Here is a 24,138-nt window from a genome sequence, read left to right on the forward strand (position 1 = left end):
GTGTGTATATAGCCCTTGTTCTCAGTAAACACATGAAAAATCGTGGAGGCATAGTAGTTGTTTGGCAATGGGAAAACTATGCACCTCCAGTACACACGCAAAAAAGAACCATCACTCCCCCACTCCCCTCCGCTGTTATTATGTCTACAAAGCTTTACAAAGCAAAACTCAACCTTAGCATGAACTCTCTTGCTGGAGTTAATATCTGTCCTCAGAATGCAAAACACAGATAGGATGGATAACAAAGACCAGAGGAAATCAAAATATTATTTTCTCATTTTCGTCATGCCTCAGAGTCGGTTCATTTCACAAACTAATCACGACTAGATCCTTGGAACAAAAACAGAGTGAGCGAGAGCTCAACAATCTGGTGTTGACAAATTCCATCAGTGCCACAACAAAACAAGTAACAATATTGTAAATTCAACACAACCACCCCTCAGATTCAAAAATCATTGCAAGTCCAACCCTACTTGAGCGTGTGACAGTTCCGGCTTTAAAATGTTCAGAAACCACATCCTCTCCTAACAAAGCGAGCACACATCCTCAGAACAAGCTTTGATGTTATTCTCTGTTGTCACAGACAAACTGCGCTGATCTAAAGCGATCATGCTCAGGAAAAAAAAAATTACTACCATCCAAAAGAAATCCAGAACAACCCCACCTAACTAGGTCTACTCTAATAAGGCTGTAGCACATCAGTACTGCATATAGAGGCTAGATTTTATTGTGCAGTATAATCAAGACATTTGCTCTCTAGAGATGCAGCAAGGCAGCTTGAGGTGTGTTGGTCAAAAAAAGGATTTAATGTTGCTTCAGCTAATCTGTGTGCAAGGACGCTCACAGTGTAACAGCTCCTCTGGAAAGGTCATTGTCATGTTAGCATGGCTTCGTATTTATGCACCTGCTCAACTACGCAACACAAGGACTGCAGACTTTAACCTAATGCAGCAAGAAACTAAATTATCTTTCATTCTAAGCTTTAGGGAGCTGTGCATTCATTTTGTTTCTCTCTATATTCAGATATTTGGTGCACTGGCCCTTTTATATTGTTCTCCCACAGCAGTAAGTTCTCCAGCTCGATGAGGGAACAAAGACACGAGCAGAACCAGGACAGAGCTGCTGCTGGTTGGAGGAATGAGGAAACACTTTCTTAGGCCACTGAGCTGCATGTGTTTCGCAAACTTTACATACTTTAATGTGCGGAACCCAGAGTCAAGTCTTGTTTAGTGGCCAAGAATTTCCCTCACGTGTCCTTGTTATAGTACAATCAGCTTTTTTATGTTTGAATAAATATATATTACAAGCATGAAATGTCGACACTGTGTCCACACGTTGTCAGCTACAGAACGTTTGAACTAAAACGCTACAGGACATGTTTGGAATCTGCTAAGTGACAAATGCAGTCATGTGAATGCTGGAGACTGTTCAGGGCATCTTTCACTTAATAAATCTAGATGATAAAATACTGCACAATGGAGCAGTATTTAGTGAGCGTGCTGCGTGAAGCGGAATGACCGACCTGAGTCTTTACACTGTGCCCATTTTCCCACACAGTTTCAGACCTGACCAACTGCAAATTAAATTTCTCAATTTAACAATCTCTGACTTATCAGTTACTTTTTATTTTGCACAATGATTTTTTTCAAAAATCTTCCAACAAATAACGGTTTGCTTTTACTGTCAGACAACACCCAGCTCGACGGCTATGCTCTGAATACATACAATGCACACAGCAAGGCCGAGCAGCATGCGGTCGATCACAATAGATTCTGCAGCTGTGTCATCGCTGACCAAACCGCATATAGGAGCCTGCATCCGCCCTCTGCTGCCAGTGGAAAATACCACCGCAAATCCCTCGCACCGCCAAGAGCTGTAGGGGCCGCAGAGCCCCAACAGCTCCGGCTGACTAGATAACCGCACAGCGTAGCACAACGCAGCAACCCCTGTAGCATCTACTGAAGCACAGCCGTTTATGTATAAAAAGTACATCCTTCCTCCTTACATCCAAACAATATAATGAGAAATACACGTCTCTATCCTGGAGCCACCACAAGGCTTTTTATTTAGAAAAAAATTGGTGACGTAACCCTCTTGTCTATTACTATCACTCAAATGCATTCAGATACCAAAGAGGGGAAATCACATGCACACAATCAGTTAATCACCAAAAAGCTGGTCGCACCTAACGTTAAGTCATGCTAACTGGTCATGTGAACACAATATGGATATCAAAAAGAGAAAACAAATTGTGCTGAAGGGAAGATATGACATTTAAAACGCAAAATGAAACCTCAGCTCTTTCCTGTCGCTGCCTCTGCTAATTGTTGCTGGTAAGTCCCCCCCCCCCACAAACCCCCACCCTAATCTAGATGCAAAACCGCCCACAGACCCAGAGGGCACCAGACGGTGGTTACTATGACCTCAGCGCTGACATCACCATGCAGCTGGCCACAGCGCGCACACACACAGACACACACTCTCACGCACCATACGCCTTCGGGGAAAATGAAATGCGTGACGCTTGACAATTAATCCAGCTTTCTCTTGAGTTATCAAGAGGTTTATTTTTGACTCCTCTGCCTGGTCGTAGTGAGGACGTGGGGAGAGATGTTGACCGTGCTGGTATGCTCTAGGATGATCATAAGGTCAAATGTCAGATGGAAGGAGGGCCGGAAAACTGTCTGACCAAGGGGAGTGACGACAAAGAAACGGAAACATGATGGCAGTGCTCAAGGATATTGCGGAGCAAGGGAAACAGTCAATTCTGATTTCAGTAACAATCAATTGCTGCCTTCTCACTGTCTAATGACAATCTCTTACTTAACACTAAGGAGAAAAAACCCAAGTTGTGTATCAACAAGTGTTCGCTGGTTTACCCACTACGGAAAAGCAAAGCAAAAAATGAAGCCTAATCTTTGTCCACATAATGTGTCATTCATCTTTCGTTATCAGGCGCCAGTAAAGATTAGTTGTCATCATCATCTTAACGTCACGCCTGTGTGTTAGTTCAAAGAATTAAAAACACAGACAGTGTTTATGGTGATGATGATGGCATCAGCTTTATCATTTAACCGTGTGTGAAGCAGAAAGCCGAATTGCTGGTTAGTTATGCCGCGGATCACACCATGTGGTCTCCAGTGCTGGTGCTGGCGGTCTGGCTGGGCAGCTCAGGGCTGTGCTCCTTCTGTCTGAAGGTTTGCTGATGACGCCCAGAGCAGCAGTCCCCACCGGTGACCTTGCACATCCGGTGCTCCTCGTCACTCTCCTCCTCAAGCCCTGAGCCCTCGTCTACGTCTAGCTGGCAAACGCACACCTCAATCCCTGAGTCGCCGGTCACATGCCGACGCCGAGTGATGAGCTCCTCGTCCTCCTCTGCGGCCACCAGAGAAGCCGCCGCGTTCTCCTCCTCCTGACACTGTGCCTGGATTGCCACCGACACAGCTTCCTGTTCTAACGACGAGCTCGCCGCCTCGCAATTCGGTCCTGCGTGGGTCGGGGGTTGTGGCACTGCGGCAGCGTCTGGCTGGCATAGTTGTGGAGGGAGTGCTGGAACGGTCTCAGGGGGGTTTTCAGAGTAAGGGGGGGGCGGCGTTGGGGGATGGCCCACCACCTCCTCATAGTCCGGAAGTTTGCAGTCGTTCCAAAACCCTGTAGGAAAGCAAATAAACACTCTTTAGTTCACCAGCCACCATCCCTGAAAAGAGAAATGTGCCTTTGTCTAATTGATTAGTCAATCAACAAAAAAAATTACTATTCTGATTAGAGATTTTTAAAGTGTTTTGCTTTTATAGTAAACCATATATCTGTAGGCATTTAGCAAAGGCAAAATGAGAGGTCAAGAAAGATCAAATGAAAAAATTCCGGAAATACCTGGAAAATATTTGGAAATGTCTGACTATTGTCTGAACGGCGAGCACAGGACACGTTGCCAGGTTTCTGTGAGTCGATGTCTGTGTGTGCTCTCTGTCAGATTCAGATTTTTAACAGCAAGTCAGGCCTGTTCACTGAGAGCCTGAGACTCCGACAAGTGTACACCTTGTTCCACTCCTGTTTGTGATATTAGTGGACACGATATCACGTTGCAAAGAAGGTCTGGAGTGACCACTGACATTAGCCGCGGCATCTCCGCTGTCTGCTGTCCCTCGAGTAACATTCGGACAACACTCTGATCAACCCTGTGATCTCTAATATAAAGTACATGAAGGAAAATGTGCAGCTGAGTATGATGGGGTCAGGGACAAGAAATCCGCACCTCTATATCTATTTTGGCTAGCTCTTGTCTGTCAAGAGATGTAATGCAGATATTTAATAGGACATCGACGATTAGTGGAAAGGGAGCAAAGTTGAAATATCTGACCCTTACATGTCTGATACCTAGAGGAATAAAGTTATACACGATGACCTTGGTATTAAGCTGCAGCCCTGCTTTGAATCAAGGGAGAAACTGAAACTCTCAGCAGCTCCAGCAGCACACGAGGGACCCAAAGGAAGCACTAGAGGAAGTCACTGTAGGAAAGATTCTTTATCAGTGTCCCCTCCCTCTGATTGCATGGGAACCCAACAACAAACAATAAACTAACAGCCTGCACATAAAACTGCAAGATGACAGAGAACATGAAATCGCTAGTTTGTAGGAAAGTGAAATCACTGTTGAATGCTGGAGGGAATCTGTCACAATACCATAGCAAAGAGGACAACTCACTTAGATTGAGTGGTGGAGGGGAGATGAATGAGCTGGAGGCTCCTTGGTAGGCCATGAGGCTGATCTCACGTTGACGTTGCTCCTGCTGCAGGCGCATCTTGACCCTCCGGTGTCGGTAGGCGCAGCAGCAACTCAGCATGATGATCAAGGTCCACACTAACCAGAACCCTAGAAGGAGGGAAAGATTCAATGGAATGTTATCATCATTTCATCACAATTGATCTGAATAACCAAGGAAAATGTTAGGTTTGCAGTTAGATCTTATCAAGATAAATATTATTTTAAGTATAATCATTATTAAGATGAGGGCTGGACAGTGTGGCCAAAAATTATATCAAGATAAAATCTCAATTATATTGGTAAAGGTCAAATTAACATTTCCTTTAAATTCAAAGACAGATTTTTCCTCCTGAGTTAAGTTGTAGTTTTAAAAATCTTCTTTAAGAGCAGAGAATGATTAACACAAATCTGATGTAGATCACTTATTTTTGTATGATTCCTCACAGGGCTAGCACAATGTATATGCAACATATCTATGTATTTAAATACAAATATATATATATAGTACATATTTGTATAGTTCAGTACATGTTGAGGCATTTTAAGTACACAGTAGCTAACACATAAAGTGATACTAACTCGACAGTGAAACAAAATACATCAAAGAAAACCAATTCTTGAGACTTAAATCTCCAAAATTAGAAATAAATTGACAACATGGAGGCGTGGAGGCTACGCAAATACACAGTATATGATTAATCAAGAATAAAGACTGGTTTAAAAAGAGAGAAAATATTATTGGTACTTACACCAGAGCTCATAGTAGTAGGTGCAGCATTCAGTCTCTCCACAGCAGTACCCCATCTCACAGCGATACTTTTCATTGTTGACCCCAGAACAGAACTCCTTTGCCTATAACACACAAAGGAGGTACACAAAGTCACTGTCTGTGTCAACACTCAATCACGGGAGCAAACGTGGAAAGGAATAGCAAGCTCCTGATAAACTGACCTATTTCTAGGATCTATTCAGTGTCTGTCATTGTCACTCCAGTGGCATTTCAGTGTGCACTCGTATTTGCTAATTCAAGATAAGATAAGATGGCCCTATATCTCCCCAATGGGATATTTGCCCTATACATCCCTGTCTGCAGGCTAAAATATATGCATGTTTTTATATCAGTATCTCCATACACTAGATCCTTACATGTCACAAGTTCATTACGTGTTATCTTACAAAAAAAACACCGTCAAATGCATTCACCCATTACACATTCATGTACATGGATTAACTTTACATATAGATCCATATAAAACATTGATCAACGACAATATACACACATTTTCAGCCCAGGAGGTGTCAAGGCCCTTGGATACTGTAGTGAAACCCTGTATTTAGGTTAATAGTAATAAAAAAAATGTTAATTCTCTTTTGCAAGGTTCAACTGAGGGGATAGGAAAATAACACAACAACATACACGTCCCGTCAGTGAGCCAAACAAGTCCAACAGCATTTCTATCATCACATATTTTAAAGATAATGTCATCACATATTTTAAAGATAATGTCATCACATATTTTAAAGATAACAGATTTAGACAGGAATTCGTATTAAAAGAACAGTGTCAAACGATGGCGGTGTAATTAAACTACAACAAAGCTATCTGGACTGTTTTATATTATAGTTAATGTTGTTATTTGACTTAAGTTAATGTAGAGATTCTGTTTGAAAAGCCAAATGTAGCGACTGGCCCTGGCTGCCCTGCCCGGTGACCCCCTATCAACAACAGGGAATAAACACGTCAATTTGCCGGTTGCCAGCTAGCTCGGGCTAATGTTAATCTCCACACGCTCGGCTCAAACTGTCGAGTTGTGTCGATAAAACAAACCCCGGTTTTTCGACTCACAACTTGAACTTCCCATCAAGTCCATTGTGGAAATAAAGATGAAAACTTTAACCGACTGACGTCACCCTGGGTGCTACAGTAGCGAGCCGCGCAGCTTCCTTTGTGGGGGAGACAAAAGGGCTCGACACCGAGGCCCTCGCCCAGCCCGGGAGCCGCGGCCTCGCCTGCAACAGCCGGGCCGACCCCGGGAGCTCGAGCGCGGACTTACCTGCACCAGACAGGCCCCGGTACAAAGCAGAGCTACAAGGGATCCCAGTGCTTTCGGCGGCATCGTTCTGGGTTGTCGGCCCTGAACTCGACGGGAATCATATAGCAGTCGCTGGAACCGCAGCCGTGTCAATGCAGGTGGCCGCTGCGGGTTTGACGCTTCAGTCCGCGGCGCTCGAACATGTTTTTGTTGTTTCCTGGAACCAGAAACACCAACAGCCCCGGTAGTAACATGAACCAGAGGCGGCGGCTAGCCTGTAGGGGGCGCTGCGCGAGCATGCTACTGAGGCTGACACGTCCGACACAGGATTTCACTTTAGTTCCACGAGAGAAACTGTACTTCTTCAAAACCTTAAAGTACAAAATGATCTTTAAAGTAAATAATTCCATCGTCTTTATTTCATTAATTCAAGAACATGGAGCAGCAGTTATCACATGTATTACAACACTCAAAATGTAATGACCTCAATTAAATACTAAGTAAACTAACACATATAATATAGGTCAGTGTGGCTTTTATCAACAGATGTTAATGTCAAATGCATTTGAACAAGCATCTAATTAAAATCATTTAGTCATTTTACCACTTCATCAACCACTTGTGGCTTTCATCACACTGACATAGGTAATATCAGATTTTATTTTAGAATACAGGACTAGATGGTGAATACCCCTTGTTGGTTAAAAGGTCATGTGCACGAAACAAGGGACCCACTTCTGGTGGATGTCAGCAGGTACCAGCATCACTGACGTCAGTAACCATCAGCAGATGTAGGGACATGTCTTCAGTTGTGTACATTAATTTAATTAATAATGTATATTTAACCATATTTAATACTTGACACAATAAATGATTAAGTGTTTAAAAAAATAAAATAAACATTTATCAAGACAAGAAACCAATTTATTTGTGAAAACTTTCCTTAGAGCTGCATCATTTAGTCAATCAGTTTATTAGGCCATCAACAAAAAATTTCAAAAATAAAATTGAACTTATTTCAATCAAAAATTTCACATATAAGTGTTTGTAGCTGATGAAAGATTTAATGCTTTTCTTTATGTAAATTGAATATGTGTCTGTTGGTCAGGTGAAAAAAGACAATTGCAAACAGCACTGGTAAATTCAACAATAATTTTTATTATTTTCTACCCTTTTTCAGATATTTAGTCAAATAATTGAATTAAAAAAATCTTTATTATTAAATAATGCAATTTGTAGTTCTGAATGTAGTTTACATAAACAGAACATAGCACTTATTTCTACCTTTTTGTGAAAATCATACAAATGCTACTATAATTTCTCAACCTCCTGTTTTCTCCTGGTGTCATGCCAGGGCAGCTCACACGCTGTTTACGTTGACGTCATGGGTCTCCCTGGCAACTGAACTTGACAGCTGTTCAACAAGGGAACATGGTCAGGGAAGATGTTAATCCACTCAGACTGACCGAGGACCGCAACAGCAACCAGGGAAACATGGTGAGTTATGATGATTCACATTACAATATGAAACCCAGATAGCTCCTGTGATGCTGGGAACTGTGAGGCAAGTGTGAATTACAGGGAATGGTCCTGCTAGGATCGGATAACAAACTGATTTTGGTTTGATTTAGCTTTTTAAAGTGTCTGAAATGTAAACAATGGGTCATACTGAGCCGGATGATGATAATATGTGTTATTGCTAACATATCTTTACATATTTCTGCATATGATCAATGCTTTAATGTCTTTTATTGTACTTTGCAACAGGTTTATTCATTTTAAGTGCTGGTGAGCGATTTATCCTAACCCTAACCCAATTTTTTTATTTATTTGAAAACGAGGCAAGGAAGAGGATGCATAAAACAGAATAAAAAATATATAAACAACATATGATAATGTTATAAAATCAAGATAAATAGAACAACTGAGTTATTTGTTAATGAGGATGTGCACTGGAAGGAGCTGAAAACATTACTATCATGCATGGATTTTTTTGTATTGATAGGGAGTCGATTGGAAATCATGATCATTAATCCCATTTGATTCCAGTTTGGACCCAGTAAATAAATGTTGGAGGTGATAGGGTGCAGAGTTTTCAATCTTAAAATAAATAGCTTGAGCCAAAGCCTTCCTGACCACCTTTCGGACACGAGCCAATCAATGTGCTCATGCCTAATCTTGGCCGACCAATGAGGGCCTTTGGCCTGCTGCATGTGTCGGTCACTGCAAGCGTCTAACAGCTAAATCCTCATGCTCAACATGATTCTGGCGTAGGGTGGGTGTTAACCTCATGCTGGGCACGCTCCCTATTGTTCCTCTGCCAGGGACAGACTTGTCTGTGGTGATGAGTGCAGACTGATCAGGGTGTCAGTCAGATGCTTATTCAAACCTTTACCTGATATAGATGAAGCTGAAACTCTGTCGAAAATGAAAAAGGGTGACAATGAAATTATCTAGGAACCTGTTGTTGAAGTTTACCACCTCTCACTTTGTGCTGGGATCCACCTGCAGGGCCTGTTGTCCATTCTACGGAGGCTGAAACAGTCCCCAGACCAGGAGGTGCGCTTACTCTTGTTAGGTCTCGACAATGCTGGGAAGACCACTCTGCTGAAACAGCTGGCAGCTGAAGATATCAGCCACATCACCCCAACTCAAGTATGAAAACACACGCTCTGATGTGTCTTTGAAGAAATTTAGTTTTTTAGATAAACACATGTCCAAATCACATCCTGCTTTAATTGACATGCCACAAGTATGAGATAAAGCATCCCCATTCATTTCAACAGGGCTTCAATATAAAGTGTGTTCAGTCCTCTGGCTTCAAGTTGAATGTGTGGGACATCGGAGGTCAGCGCAATATCCGTCCTTACTGGAGGAACTACTTTGAGAACACAGATGTGCTGGTGGGTTCAGTTTGATATGTTGGATCTGCTCGTTACAATCTCCGGATTCAAAAGATATCTCTCTTCATTATGTTTTTGTATATGTTATTGTATTTTCTGCAGATGTATGTGATTGACAGCTCGGACAAGAAAAGGTTTGAAGAGACAAGCCTGGTGAGATTTCATTTTTCTGTAGTGATGAAAAAGTGATCTTGAAATACTTGTGATGCGATTACTTTTATTTGACCAACTCCAGTCTATTTTTGGAATATTTTCTGAGGATATCAGGTGCAATCAAAGTGTTAGACAGTTGATTATGTCACTGATTCCTTGTGTGTGTTTGCAGGAGCTGGCTGAGCTGCTGGAGGAGGAGACGCTTGCTGCCGTGCCACTGCTAATCTTTGCTAACAAGCAGGACCTGATGACAGCCACCGCCGCCTCGGAGCTGGCAGAGAGTCTCGATCTGCACACGATCCGGGATCGCATGTGGCAGGTCCAGGCCTGCTCAGCAGTCACAGCTGAGGGAATTCAGGTGAGGAAACCTTGCCCCCCCTCGGCAAATACACAACATCCACTGACTTGTTAAGGTTTGAGAAAACACAGCATCATTTAAAAGACCACTTTACTCAGATTTGCATTGTGACACTTCTTCAAATCGACAAATGCATTTTAACCTATCAGTATTTCTGTTTATCTTAATTTGCATTAAAGTGTATGAAGTCATAAATGAAGTAGATTGGCGTAGAAGAGGAAGTTCCAACTTCTACAACTTGTATGGACATGTTTGTAATTCATATTAATTTCCTTCTTCCAGGATGGGATGACCTGGGTTTGCAGAAATATAAAGTTCCGGAAGAAATAACCGAAGAAGCAAAGGATCCACGAAGAATTGCAGCTGCACTTTACACATAACGCAGTTATTTTTACATCAGGATGAGAAGCCGACAGATTGTGTTATTTTTTTATTTATCCTATTCTGTCTTCACTTAGCATTATGAAAAATATAATCAAGTCTTTACAGTGATTCCACACATTAGCTTCTAAGCCCTGTCAATGCAGATCTCTCAAATGTAAATACTGTATAAAGGATGTTTTGTTCAAACTGCTGACTCTGCATGCATTGTGTGTAATGTGTTGTTTATCTTGTAGGTATGGAGACAGTTGGGAGTTGCATGCCTGTAATTCACACTAGTTGAAGCTAGAGGGCGGTCTTGTGCTGGCTTTGTCTCTCACTGCCTGAAGCTCAATTATTAATATTATCTGCTTCCCGTCAGTGATGTGGCTTCCTGTGCCATATTTGATATGTTCATTCACACTCACCGAATATTCCTGAACTCAACGATGTATGTTCTTCTGCCAACAGAGATGTACAAATTGATTATAAACCAAGACATTAATCAACAATCATTTGTCTGCTCATAATTTGTTTTAAAGGTCTGACACTTTCTTCATTTTGACTTCTGTAAGGAGCAAGCAATGCAGGAATAAAACATTAAAAGACACAAATAGAAAGAAAAGCCATTCTGCCTCTGTGACCCCACTCTGTTCTGCTGGAAGAAAATCTGTATCCAAAGTGACCGTAAAACGTGAACACTTGCACCTGCGCGCAGAAAACACACTTCAACACATCTTGCTCAACACACCCACCAAACAGTAAAGAAACACCTTGGCCATTCAATTACTCAACTTCTCACCTTGTTCACAACGCTTTACCACAAGCCAATTGCAGTTTCCGTCCATTTTTCTATTTTGTCTTTTGCAGCACATTTGCAACAAACCCCACTAATCTGCACTGGCCGAGTGATCCGCAGTGGTCCTAAAGGAAATTTACATACAAACCTTTTCCAGGACTAATAGCTCTCCAATAGGATTTGCATTTATATAGCCCCCTTCATACTAACATGATTTGGAGCCTTTGCCCATGATAAAAATAAACCTTCTCCTTTGGCCTTGAGTTACTGCCCTGCTGCTGCTGCTGCTGCTATGTGCACATGTGTGTCCCTATCCGCGTGCAAGGTTGGCTGATTTTAATATGTCAGAGCTGCTTGATCCTCCGATAGAGGCTGAAACAAGTGCAGAAAGCCTCAGAGTGGACCTCATAATGGTTCAGCTGTCAGTGTGGGCTCTGGTCTCATGCAGGAGTGTGTTTTTATGCATACGGGACATTTGAATAATGTTGAAACTGCACTAAGGGACACTTGATCGGGGCAAAGAGGTAAACGATAAGCTCTAAACGGACGGGGGGAAAAGGAAGAACCACATTTTTCTGTTAAAGCTGCTTTCAATTTGCCTGTGCAAATGCATCCGATAGTTTTACAGGGCTCCGTGGAGCTAAAGAGGAAAAATTAATGAATGAAGAAATGAAAGTCTACCATGTGAGACAGACAATAAAAGGCCTCCCCTCTCCCCGTGGATTGTCTAATCATTAACATCTAATCCACGTGATAATCACCCAACCTGTGAAAAAAATATATCCCCAATTACACATCGAAGTAGCCTGATAAATCTTTACAATTGTGTCTCCCAGTAGCACGAGAATCAGATGGCGAAGGCTGTGATGTGCGTTTAAATCCTAAATGATGGAAATTGGATTCGCCATATATAGAGGAGTGGATTGGAGCGACCACTCCTCGTTACCTCTGGCTCTATCATCAGAGAGGTGAAAGGCAATCAGGCCTGCAAAAGGCCATAAATCATGGGACTTTCCCAGCTACTCAGGCCTGCACAGCGGCCTCCCACACAGGGGAAACGAAGGGCAGAGAGTCTGATTGACTCACAGGGGCAGAGAGAGGACGCGAAAAACGGTGGAGAGAGAGAGAGAGAGAGAGAGAGAGAGAAATAGAGAGAGAAGGAGAGATCCTGTGACTTAATTAAAGTGTTGTGTATCTCACACACACTGTAACTACGGTTCAGTTGCTTCGGTGACAGAGCAGCGGTGTGGGATTCGTTATTGTTTTAACTGTACATGTCAATGAAAAATATTCTGGTTTCAACCATTACAGAAAAAATATAGATTTAAGGGACATGAAGTACATTTAGAAACATTAACTCTACAATGGCCCACAGTAGAACACATACCTCTCTCAACACACAATCAGATATATATCAGTTCGCTAAATATGTAATTTTTTTCATCAAGATCCATGAATTAGTCACAGAGAAATAGGTGAAAATGGCAAAAGAAAAGTGTTCTATCTTGATTGTTAAAGAAAAATGAGAAAAACATTCCTGGATCCACCTCTTTGTACAAATCATTGACAAAATGGAATGGGTTTGTTCTTGGCCCATGTGCCAGCCCTCCACCAAGTTTTGTGGAAATCTATCGACAAACAAGCAAATAAAAGAAACCAACACACAGGGGCGCCTACATAAACCTTCTTGGTGGAAGTAACATGTAACTGAGCCAGAAAAACAACAAAAACAAACAGTATCTTCACTTCCTTCATAATGTTTTGAGTTGAGAGCCAATTTCAAGAAAGCACTAAGGTCTTCACACTATCTGACACATCACAGCGACTCACAACTGTTCAAAAAAGTGGCAAAATGTTGCAGAGACTGAAAATACAGTTCTGGAAATCCTGCACCTGTAACACAGGGGGAATATTTAATTCCAGCTCCACTAATATGAGAATTTCGTCACCTTGCCTTTGCTTCATTGAAATTTAAATATCTTTTGTGCAGAGGATAGAAATCTTTACTGTCCACTTGTGCGAACATTATTTTTTGGGAGCAAAGCATAGCACATGGTTTATTCAAAAAGACAAAAGAAATCCCAATGCAATCATAAAAATATAAATTCAGATGTGTGCAATAAATACAATTAACCATCTTACATATAATATCTTTTCTCGGATCATGCAAGAAAGAAATCATAATTTTTGCAATTTTCTGACAATAATAGGCCACACAATTATTTGAATAATCATGAAAATAATTGGCAGATTAAACAAAAGTGGAAAAACATCAGTAACTGCTTTAAATCTCAACCATGTGTTAAATTGAAACAATGATACTTGGTGAAGTATTAAAATATAGTTCATACCATTTATCTATATCTTCCTTGATACCTTGGATACCTACATGCCAACCAAAGTAAAGTCGGAACAGTGATGCCATGCAACATATATAGAGTTCACTCAGATGCATCTTTACAGTCACATCCGCCACATCGGCCTCTTTCTGTTCTGTTCTCCCACTCTCTCTTTACATAAAACTCCAATGTAGCAGTTACGCTGCTGTAACTGCACTGGATCTGGCCCAGCCCTCTATTACAGTGTTGGGGGGGTAGTTTGTTTGGCCAGCACAGCGTCCCTCCTGCCTCGTTCCCAGGCCAATCCTTTATGATTAAGCAGATAAGTGCTGGTACTGGATGATAAAACAAACAACAAATGTCCACATTCCTCTCATAGCTGCTTTGATGCATGTGTGTGTTTGTGTGTGAGTCACTGTGAGTTTGTGTGTGTGTGTGCCTCTTGGAGTCTCTTACCTCTCCGAGCCCCCTTTGCTATAATCAAACTGCAGAGTCATAAACAGAGAGGGGACGGGGACTATAAAATTTATCGGGGGGGGGCTCTATCAGCTGAGGGACAGGAGTTCACACCTCGGAGCGGTGGGGTCTCAAAGCGTGGAGGGGGTCAGCTCGGGGGTCGGCCTGCTGAGGGGGTCCGAGGCTCCGTTTGATGTCCCTGAGACAGAAAGCAGAGAGGGAGAGACGGTGCGGTGCTGACACAGTGGGAAGCTAACAGAACATTTCACTGACTTTCCGGGAGGGGAATTAGTGTTTTCGCTTGTTATGAGCAAATTCCAACTATATTAGGATCCGGAATTTTGTTTATCATGTGTAGGACTATTATTTTTATTAAAAAAACTCTACTTGTTTATAATTATTATTAAGATGGGAATTGGTGATTGCAAACTTGAATTAAATGAACAACATCTCACTGGCAAGACCTTTAACAACGAAATTTTTAGTTGAAACTTTTATTTTGAAGAACTTATTAATTTTCAATTGTTAAAACAGGTCACAGTGTCTGTTGATATATAACCCTAACATTTTACATGTTTCCACCTTTTTCATGCCTGAAGATTCAGAGAAAAATAAATATTTTGAAAAATGCTAGTTTTTGTGTGTCTGAGGTGTTTCAAACATGTTTCTGCTTTCCAGACCCTTATTCTCCTTTTGTTTGGATAATTCTCTACAAAAAGAAAGGAATCTTGTCTCCCTATACAGTAGATGAAGAATTTAAAGTAGTATATTACATAAAGTATATTCTTTATGTATATTATTGCAGTATCATAACTCAAAAGCAGTTTTTACAGTAATCAAGTCCTTGTCTTATCTCTGTGTACAGCCAATCACTACAATCGGAAACCAATCACGTCCAATAGATAATAACATGAGTAAACTGTGAAGACCAATAACTGAGCGAGTGTTGTCTCACTCTGCAGCAGCCGGGGGTCAGAGGTCATACTCTTGACCCCTCACCGACCCTTGACTCAGAACTGCACTGGGAGGAAATAGCACTTTCCACCGTGCAAAGCGTTTCCAGATTGACTGATAGCCCTTATCATTTGACGGATCTGGTCCAATTCTCTTTTCTCTGTCTCTGCTCCCCCCCACACTCCCTTGTCCCTCCCCGGCACTCATAATTTGACTTTGTATCACCTCTCGCTGAAAGAGAGACCCAGCCCCATCTGTCATTACAGCACGCGCTGACAGCTCCTCACACATGCATGGATTTTTACATTTGACTCAATCCAGGGGCTTACTTTGCTGTAACCGATTCAATATTCCTCAAATGAGCCGACCGATCTATATACACGCCACAGTGGATGGGATGATCTATAGCATCACCTTAATAGATTTCCCATGCCTCAGAGCCTGGCTAGTTTAGGGGAAATGGCATAATTTGTGCAATAAAAACATAATTATTCATTTGACTTGCTTGATAATTTATGTTACTCACATTTTCCAGTGTGTGTATGTGTGTGTGTCGAAGGGTGGGTGTTTTAATAAACCTCTATCATCAATCTATTACTGTCAGTGAGTGTAAGACTAGTAACCAACATTCAAATGTAAGGAGCTAGTTTAGCCTTTAGTAATGTGAAATTCATTTGCTAGTAAGCGTGTAAACAGGCAGTGTTAATGTCATAAGTTATATTGTAACTAAAAATAGTGTTGGCTTGCAAAGGGAACACAATCCTTTATCCATGTGGGAATGAAGTCTGTTTTGAACAATGTTCATGTAATAAAGCTCACATCACATATGACGACCATTTTATTCATTTTACTCGTCAATAACAACCTAACTTGGTTGTGTTCGCTACATCCCGCAGTTACCATAAGAGTCGAAAAACGAATCCAGTGTTATTGCGAAAAACATCTGAATAATTAGCCAAAAAGAGCTTTTTGAGTTATACTTTAAGTGTTTTTTTTTAGATCATATATATTGTGTTGTTCCCTAAGTACATTTCTTTGTTTTCCTTGGTTTTGGTGCCATCAAACTGTTTATTATGATAAGAGAAGTAGCAGTAGACAATGGACTTCTCCAGTTTACAAAGACTACTGAATATTGTGGAACAAAAATAGTATAGAGTCTTAATGACAGTTTACCATAAGAGCAGGGAGTAACGCTAAGTAGAGTCCCCTTAACAACTAACTAGCACCTTCAAAATCTGGTGGCACAATTAAAACTGTGTAAAACAATGGTTGATGTAGCACCTTCCATCGAAAAGCTATGTATTTTAAATTTATAATATTTATCTATTTGTATTAACCGTGTCAGAACCATCTTTCATAAAAACAATCGTTTTTGGGGCAAGATGCTAAATTTACCAAGTATACTTTGGATTAATTCCTATTAATTTAGCCACATTGAATGTATGATTCTTAACACACAATCTTTTATACATGTGGTATGATTCTATTTTGCTTATATATTCATACATGAAGAAATGCTGTGAGGTCTCAGTATTTAAACAGTATAAGAGACATTTTCAATGATGTCATTTAACCGTTTGGGAAAACATTTTGTCATTTCTAATTTAATAACTCTGACTTTACATCTTAATTAAACAGTATTTTGTCAAGTGTCAGATCAGATAAGTCAACAATATCATTCATTTTATTTATTATTCTAAAAGGAGACATATATCATTAGCCAACAATAGCTTGTCAGTTGGATCCATATTCACTTATCCATACACAAGAACTAGTTTGTGTGTTGAAACCGGTTTTAATTTAGTGATGTGTAGATACGCATCTGGAGAAAAATAACACAACAATGCTAATGTATGAACAGCCGATGCAATTGGCTCGGATGGAATTTAAAAGGCTGAGAACAAATTCAAGGATATCACAGCAAACAACACAGCCAGCTTTAATCTTTCCAAAGATACTTCATCTTTAAATAAAATCATGTACATTTCCTGCAGCAGGATAAATTAAATGTTTACGTTCACGATGCCGGCTTCATTTTATCCACATTAGGTGTATAATTTGGTGTATTTGCATGTTAATCTCTGCGGGGTTCAGTCGGAGGAAACTGTGGCAGAGAGGGAAAGGGAAATATTGTTTGTGTTTTTATTTTGTGTATATCTCCCTGCGTTTTATGGCCCCGCGCTCGGAGCTTTGTGGTGCCAGAGTGTAAAAGAGCGGGGAGAGAAAGAGAGTATTCTCAATTTCCTTCTAAAAAGAAAATTCATTTGCAGTTGCTAATGTAATGTCATCGTTGTGTTTACTGAGCGTGGATGATGTATAGGGGATGTTGCATTGAGTGAGACTGCTTAATGATGCATAGAATTAAGTCTGTGGCTTTCAGCTGAGCTCCCCTCTCACTCTCCTGCACTCCTCTCCCTCCCCTCCTGTCTTGCACACACACCCTCAAAGTCCAACTCCCTATTCCCTTCCTCTTTCCTTTGCTTCTTTTTCTCTTTTTTTTTTTTACCTCTCTCTCTCTATTTAATCCCCAGCCTCCTCCTCTTTCTCCTCCTCCTCCTCTCTTTTTTCCTCGATGCAGGGCTGTCTTGGACTGTTGGCCACACGTTGCTCTGTGCTCTGTTGCCTCCCTCCATCAATCACAGCGAAGGGAGAGAGGAGAGAAGAGAGAGAGAGGGAGAGAGAGTCAGAGTGTGTGGGGGGGCCTAAAAAGAATAAAAAATAAGATATGGTTGGGGGGGAAAAAGAGAGGGATGAAAACACACATGTTGTGTACAGACGTCGTACGGGATCTGTTTTAAAAAACCTGCAGGGAAGAGAACAAACGAGTGGGAAGAACACCTCTTACATTTAATGATCTGCTGTGCACGGTGCCAGGCCCGAATACTGGGAGAATATATGGATGCAGTTGTGTTATTTCTGGCTCTCGCTTTGATTGCAACTGTGCTTGAGCCAGGGACAATGACGATAATGATGATTGTTACTACGAGGGTGTGATTTTAGTGCTTATCTGAGCCATTATTTAGCTGCGTGAGATCACTACCGGGCGGAATAAGAGCTGAGTGGGAGGGTTGTAGTTGTGGATGATTTGCAAGAGGAATAAATAAAGACGTCTTTCTAGGTTACGAGTTAAAAACACCTCACTTGATTCATAGATTTTTAATTTTCACCTGTTTGTTTTTCCTCTGTGGGTTTCTGTGTCTGTTGATTGTTTAAAATCACTCATTGTGTATATCCTGGGATATTAGCACGGCCATGAAAATACTGTAGCTTGGCTTGATGAAGCGTCAGCAGCATTTTGTAACAAGTAACGAAAACCAAAACACCCGTGATTAATGTGGATATTAAATCTTGTGTAAAGATCCTGCAGACATCTATGAAATGTAAGGATCTCACAACAACCGTCCAAACAAGTATGGATAATAATAATTGTCTTTGCTGTTCATCTGTCTCAAATGTTATTGCCGTGTTTTTACAACTTACTTTCTTTTCAGAGGTTGTGTTTGTTGTGAATCCTCATAGGGAATGAGCATATGTGAAGCGATATTTCTTTATTGCATATAAGTATGTTCGAGGGACACTTGCTGAACTAACTGCAGATTGTGCTCTCCCAAAGGTGTGAGTATTTTTTTTCTTGGTATTTTAAATTCATAAAACTCTTAAGTAGCTATTTGAGAATTCAGGAGGATGAGATGAAAATAAAAAAACAAATTGCTTACATTACTATACATTGGACTGTATAGTGTGTTGTCACATATGTAACAGTGTCCAAAGTGTGATTGACTCATTAAGGGCTCGGTGGGACCGATAGTTGCTGCAGAACTCAACAAACTCAGATGACCATGAAAAGTGAACTGATGAAAAATCATTTGAAAGTTTTCATCAAAGCTACAGCATCACACAACTGATGGAAAGTTTTATTTGTAACGATACCTACCGTAAATATGGTGGTTCCATTTGCTATTATCTTGTTTTTAGAGAACAACAAAGAAGTGACTGGGACTTGAATGTGCTGTCACTGGTTTGGTTCATAACAAACAGAAACTGCTTTTGCATTGTCTTCGAGTGATGAACTGAAAGTCCACTGACGGCTACAGATATTCTTAATAGATCATCTAAATTCAAATACAGCTGAAAACGTCAAATATTCTGTTTCGCAAAAAAAATCTCTGACAAATTGCAAATGATGCAAAAATGCAAAAATTTTCTGTGATTTATATGTTAATTGCTCATAGCATTGCTCATAATAAGAATTGACACAAAAGGGGCAAGAGTTTGTGAATACAACGATTTACTTTCATTGGAAGGAGTCTTAAAACAGGCACGTCCGACATTGTGTGGTCAGGGAAGGTTTGTCTTTCTCTGAACATGACAATTTGTCTCCATGCACAGAACCAGGTCCGTAACGTAACAGTTACCTCAGTTTGCTGCACACCTCTGGAAGGAATTTCTCAAAACTCGAATATGAGCAGCTGGTGGTTATAGCATCATTTTAACGGCCATGTTTTATGGACCGAGATGTTTCTACACATCCCGTGTGGCTGTTGTGTTCAGGTGTCCAGACTCTGATTTGGCCTGTTGAGACCACAGACGTGTCAGGAACACTCGGCCGTGTGACAGTGTTTTGTTTGCGTGTTGATTTTCCCACTTTTTCACTCCCACACCCCACTTCTTCATCGCTCTCTCTCTTTCTCTCTCTCTCTCTCGCTCTCATACTCACTCACTCCATTGCTCCATTGTGATCCAGTTGTCCAGCCCATTCATCATCCCGCCACTCTTCCCCACACAGAATTATTATTTCTCTTGATGTGTTACTAGTTGAAAACAAATCCATTTCTCCGGCCATCAATTTATCATTTCGAATGGGGGGAGTCACACTTGAGTTGTAGGGGGCGACCACATTTTCCCAATTCCAGCTTGGTGTACAGTGTGCGTGTGTGCGTGTGAGTGTGTGCGTGTGCGTGTATGCGTGTGTGTGTATGTGTTTGTTTCTGCATAATAAACACATCCTGTTGTGATCAGAGCTAGACTAAAATGTAGGATGAGAGAAATCAGAGGTAAATTAAAAAAGACAGTTTTTTTTAAGGGAAAGAGTGAGGATATGTTTGTGTGTGTGTGTGTGTGTGTTTGTGTGTGTATGAGAGAGAAAGGGGGGGGCTTTCCTCTCTCTTCCAGTCGCCCTCCTTCACCTAACGTCTGTGATAATTTATCACTCCTTCTAGCTTGGCTGACAAACTATTTGCAGGAAAATGAGTTTTTCCGCCACGGATTTGTCCTCTGGGAATAGAAAGGGGAGCTGCTGTGTTTTTATGCCATCGCACACCCACGCACACACACACACACACACACACACACACACACACACACACACACACACACACACACACACACTCACACACACACAGATGTATGGTTGTATACATGCACGCACACTTACACACACACACACACACACACACACACTGAGGTCTACAGTATTTATTGGGGGGAGGAGGAGGTGGTTAAGATAAATGAGGTAAATTAATAGAGTCACTGAGGGAAGAGATCTGCTTCCGCACCAGCAGATCTGCAACTGACACACAAGAGATGAGCACATGCACCCCCCCCCCACACACACACACACACCCCCACCCCACCCCACACACACACACACACAACCACCCCCCTCCCACCACCCCTTCTTATTCACTCTCTATCCCTCCCTTCCTCCCTCCCTCACCTGCCATCCCTCCCTCCCTCCCTCACTTTGCTCTCCGGTCCCGCTGATCCCTCGTTTGCCCTCCCACAGATGACAAATGTAACACTCAGACAAACAGCGATCAGGGCCATACAGCATAATGTCAGCTTAGATCAACACTGGGACAAAAGCAAATATCACAGCAGCGGCAACACTGCATTACAAGCACTCTGCCTGGGCATGTGTGTGTGTGTGTGTGTGTGTGTGTGTGTGTGTGTCTCTGTGTCTGTGTGTCGTTATTAAGGCGGCTGGCCCGGGTCACTGGATTCCAATCTCACTTTCAACCTCATCAACCAAGATATTGACAATGTGCTTGACGGAGAATTACACGACAGTAAAGGCCTAATTACGCCGCTATTACCCTGGGCCATCCGTAATCGTCAAACACGACGTATCAGTGGGACATCACAGCAGTAAATCCGCAGGCACCCGCTCTGCCCCCGCTAATGCCCGTTAGCATTACTCTGTGGACATTTCCCTCCACTTTATCAACTGCTGACAACACCCATAGTCAAACATCTCTTGTCTAATAGATAGAAAATTGATTGTAGGAGAGTATAGGTTTGAATAGGCTACAGGGGGAAACTGCATGCTTAACTGTTTGTTTTTTTTTAATTCTCACTCACCTCTTTACACGCAGCTTGACGGCAATAAGTGTCGATCAAATCAAGACAGTGAGAATTTTACCAAGGCCCATCAGTCCCCTTAAATCCAATCAAGCTGCACCGCATTTCACACACTCATAGATATCAGTCCACTTAATATACCAGATTTATTTTATCAAGGTCCATGAGTTTTTCTCTGGGATAACTTTGAAAAATGCCGTATCTCGCAATGTTAAACAAAAGGATATTAAAACTTCTTGGATCCCCCTCCTGAGACGTATTCGCCGCAAAATTTAAAAGTTGTTTCCTGGTCCATGTCTCCAACCTTCCACCAAGTTAATCCGTTTTGTGTATTTTGCGTAAGCATGTTGACGATCGAACAAATGAACAGAAGCCACTTTCAGACATGAACTTTCCATGTTTTTCGGGCTTTGCCTTTCACATATGAAGAACGCAGCAGGAGCTTCCAGGTGAGCGGTGACGTCTGGGTGGAACATGCAGGAGGCAGGAAGTAACATGTCAATTCAGCTGCAGTACTCTCCTATTTTTATTTACAGCCCTTATCACCTAAAGCTTTCAAATCTTGTTTTTCTTTCCAAGACAATGGTGTCTTCTTCATGGATGGCACCTCTTTTTTTATCCTGAGATATGAGTGTTGTTGTTGTTGTTTTTTTAGTTTATCGTCTGACACGTGTTTGAAACGTCATGAACATCCCCACTGGCTCACGGCCATTTCCCTGCTGTGTTCTCACGTGTGCTCCCATCAGACCCTATCCAGCGTTTTTACTCAGAGGGCTGGCATGCAGGACAGATTCCAGGAAAAGATTACTGAATCCTCTGATTCAGTAACTGGAGTTCTCACATACAGCTTCTCCGGACAATTTCAGGACAATATCCGGAGATCAGTGCATGTCTGGAAGCAGCTAGTCTGAAATCATGGCTCTTAGCAGTGATAACTACTCGTTTTTACTTGTCAACCCGATGAAACTTTGAGTTTGAGGCAAGAACCATCAAAACGTCACATGTCCAAGGCCTGACGTCAAGTGGATATTTCTCTGTGTCAAAGGACCAGTTTGGCCGAGTGACAGCATGACTCCTCTACAGGGTGTAATCCACAGACCTCATTGTGAAAACGTCTCACAGGAAATGCCTCTGTCCCTTGGGCTGAGGGAGAAAAAGAGTTTGCTCTGGATTTGTTTTTGTAATTTGTTCCAATGGACACTTTCGATTCACTCAATTATAAGTGACGATCTTTCCTCAAGGACACTTGTGCGTCTCAGAATCTTGCTCGCGTGTAAACCGGCCCTGTTCTGAGTCTATTTAGCAAATTAATTAGAAACAAGTGCAGTAATCCACTCACTTCGCTGACATTCACTCCAACTGCTAACAGAGTTGTGGCTTTTGTTTTTTTTTACATTTTCTGCGTTACAGCGACACACTGCTCTGTGGATAATGAGGCTCCTTCGCTTCTCATTTCATTACATGTGCCGCCCGCCGCTCGGCGTGTCAGAGGAGCACCTGAGTTCCCGCGAGGACACCCACCTCCGCGTCCCACGCAACACGGCAGCCAATTGCCAACTCTGGGATGCCCGTCTCCCTGGAAACCCCCCTTCTGACTGACAGGCATGAAGACAAGGTTCACCAGTCGCTCTGATCCTCAAAGTCTCCTGCAATTACTAGTGTGTGTCGATGGGGGTGCGTGCAAATGCGTTTGTGTGTTTGTGGCCTGTATCACTGGACCCATTCATGTAAATCATTAAGGTAAAGAGTGCACGTTTTGTGCTTTCTGACACGTTTGCCCGCCTTTAGCAGAGAAGTTCAAATGGAGCGAGGGAGAGGGAAACAAAAACGGAGACAGATCGAAAAGTCATGGCTGATCGATTAAAGGTTGGAGGAGTTCACATCAGACCACCAGTCCAAATTGCACGCGGGCTAAACACAACTAAACACTGCTCGCAGGCCAGGCCCTTCTGTTGCTAATGGCCATTACGGCCTGTGTGCCATTGTGAGCCTCACAATAGCAATCACGCTGGGATTTTGTGTGGAGCTTGCTGGCAACAGTTATTAGCTACCCCCCCTCCCCTCCAAAAAAAAACTTAAAGGGAGAGCAGTCAAGGGAAGAACAAGAAGATTTGGGGTCCCCGTCAGGGTGGGTTTTTTTTGGGGAGGAGGCATCAGCAGGAGGGACATGGGAGGGGGGCACAGAGCGCGGGGTCAGAGGGCAACACCAAAGCGGAAATGGGAGGCACAGGGGGGAACAATGGACGGGGCTGCACCAAGACAGACAAAGCTGGAGGGAGGGTGGACAGTGCACAAAACACAGGAAGATGGGGAGAAAAAGATGAGAGGACAGAATGGAGGGGAGCCAAAACAGATGGTAAAGGCTGGTCGGAGAGAAAGGGATGAAGAGGGGAGGGGAGGGGGCTGAAAAGCTATTGGTAACACATGCATCATGACAGTAGCAGCGAGGAGGAGCGGCTCGGAAACCTCAACACAACTGGGTCCCATATGGCAACGTATGGACAACACTGTAAACCCCTGTTCTACCCAGGAGGTTGCGGCTCTCTAAGCTGTTACACACAACTCCTCATAGCAACAAACATGTACTGTTACGTACTTAGCTCTATTTTGAGGGGGACATGTTGCGTTCCAGTCCCTCTATTGAAAAGCATGGTCGTC

The 24,138-nt window shown here is 42.1% G+C and overlaps 2 protein-coding genes across 3 annotated transcripts; one reads left to right on the forward strand and one right to left on the reverse strand.

The window, feature by feature from the left end:
- Positions 1 to 2,362: 2,362 nt before the first annotated feature.
- On the reverse strand, positions 2,363 to 7,082 carry wbp1 (WW domain binding protein 1). 2 transcript variants are annotated; one of them, XM_062413576.1, is made up of 5 exons: positions 6,820 to 7,082; positions 6,046 to 6,093; positions 5,515 to 5,617; positions 4,706 to 4,873; positions 2,363 to 3,651 (listed from the first exon to the last, which is right to left on the reverse strand). In XM_062413576.1, exons 1-5 carry the CDS (start codon positions 6,880 to 6,882, stop codon positions 3,122 to 3,124), a joined length of 912 nt encoding a protein of 303 aa, XP_062269560.1. In that variant the 5' UTR covers positions 6,883 to 7,082; the 3' UTR covers positions 2,363 to 3,121. The 2 variants fall into 2 exon arrangements, with proteins under 2 accessions (XP_062269560.1, XP_062269561.1); XM_062413577.1 differs by lacking the exon at positions 6,046 to 6,093.
- Positions 7,083 to 8,158: 1,076 nt separating this feature from the next.
- On the forward strand, positions 8,159 to 11,084 carry LOC133975092 (ADP-ribosylation factor-like protein 3). The gene is made up of 6 exons (XM_062412975.1): positions 8,159 to 8,295; positions 9,310 to 9,453; positions 9,585 to 9,701; positions 9,804 to 9,854; positions 10,027 to 10,212; positions 10,495 to 11,084. The coding sequence occupies exons 1-6, from the start codon at positions 8,230 to 8,232 to the stop codon at positions 10,540 to 10,542; spliced, it is 612 nt and encodes a 203-aa protein (XP_062268959.1). The 5' UTR covers positions 8,159 to 8,229; the 3' UTR covers positions 10,543 to 11,084.
- Positions 11,085 to 24,138: the final 13,054 nt, after the last annotated feature.

This window comes from Platichthys flesus, chromosome 19 (assembly GCF_949316205.1).
Source record: "Platichthys flesus chromosome 19, fPlaFle2.1, whole genome shotgun sequence".
Classification (NCBI taxonomy): Eukaryota; Metazoa; Chordata; class Actinopteri; order Pleuronectiformes; family Pleuronectidae; genus Platichthys; species Platichthys flesus.

What these genes read in the sequence shown, in the direction of transcription:
- LOC133975092 (XM_062412975.1), top strand. Translation starts at nt 8,230, where the DNA reads ATGGTCAGGGAAGATGTTAATCCACTCAGACTGACCGAGGACCGCAAC. An exon ending in ACAGCAACCAGGGAAACATG is followed by an intron (nt 8,296 to 9,309) that starts GTGAGTTATGAT and finishes ATCCACCTGCAG; the next exon opens with GGCCTGTTGTCCATTCTACG. An exon ending in TTGAGAACACAGATGTGCTG is followed by an intron (nt 9,702 to 9,803) that starts GTGGGTTCAGTT and finishes TATTTTCTGCAG; the next exon opens with ATGTATGTGATTGACAGCTC.
- wbp1 (XM_062413576.1), bottom strand. Translation starts at nt 6,882, where the DNA reads ATGCCGCCGAAAGCACTGGGATCCCTTGTAGCTCTGCTTTGTACCGGG. An exon ending in ACACCTCCTGGGCTGAAAAT is followed by an intron (nt 5,618 to 6,045) that starts GTGTGTATATTG and finishes TGTGTGTTATAG; the next exon opens with GCAAAGGAGTTCTGTTCTGG. An exon ending in CTACTACTATGAGCTCTGGT is followed by an intron (nt 4,874 to 5,514) that starts GTAAGTACCAAT and finishes CCCTCCTTCTAG; the next exon opens with GGTTCTGGTTAGTGTGGACC.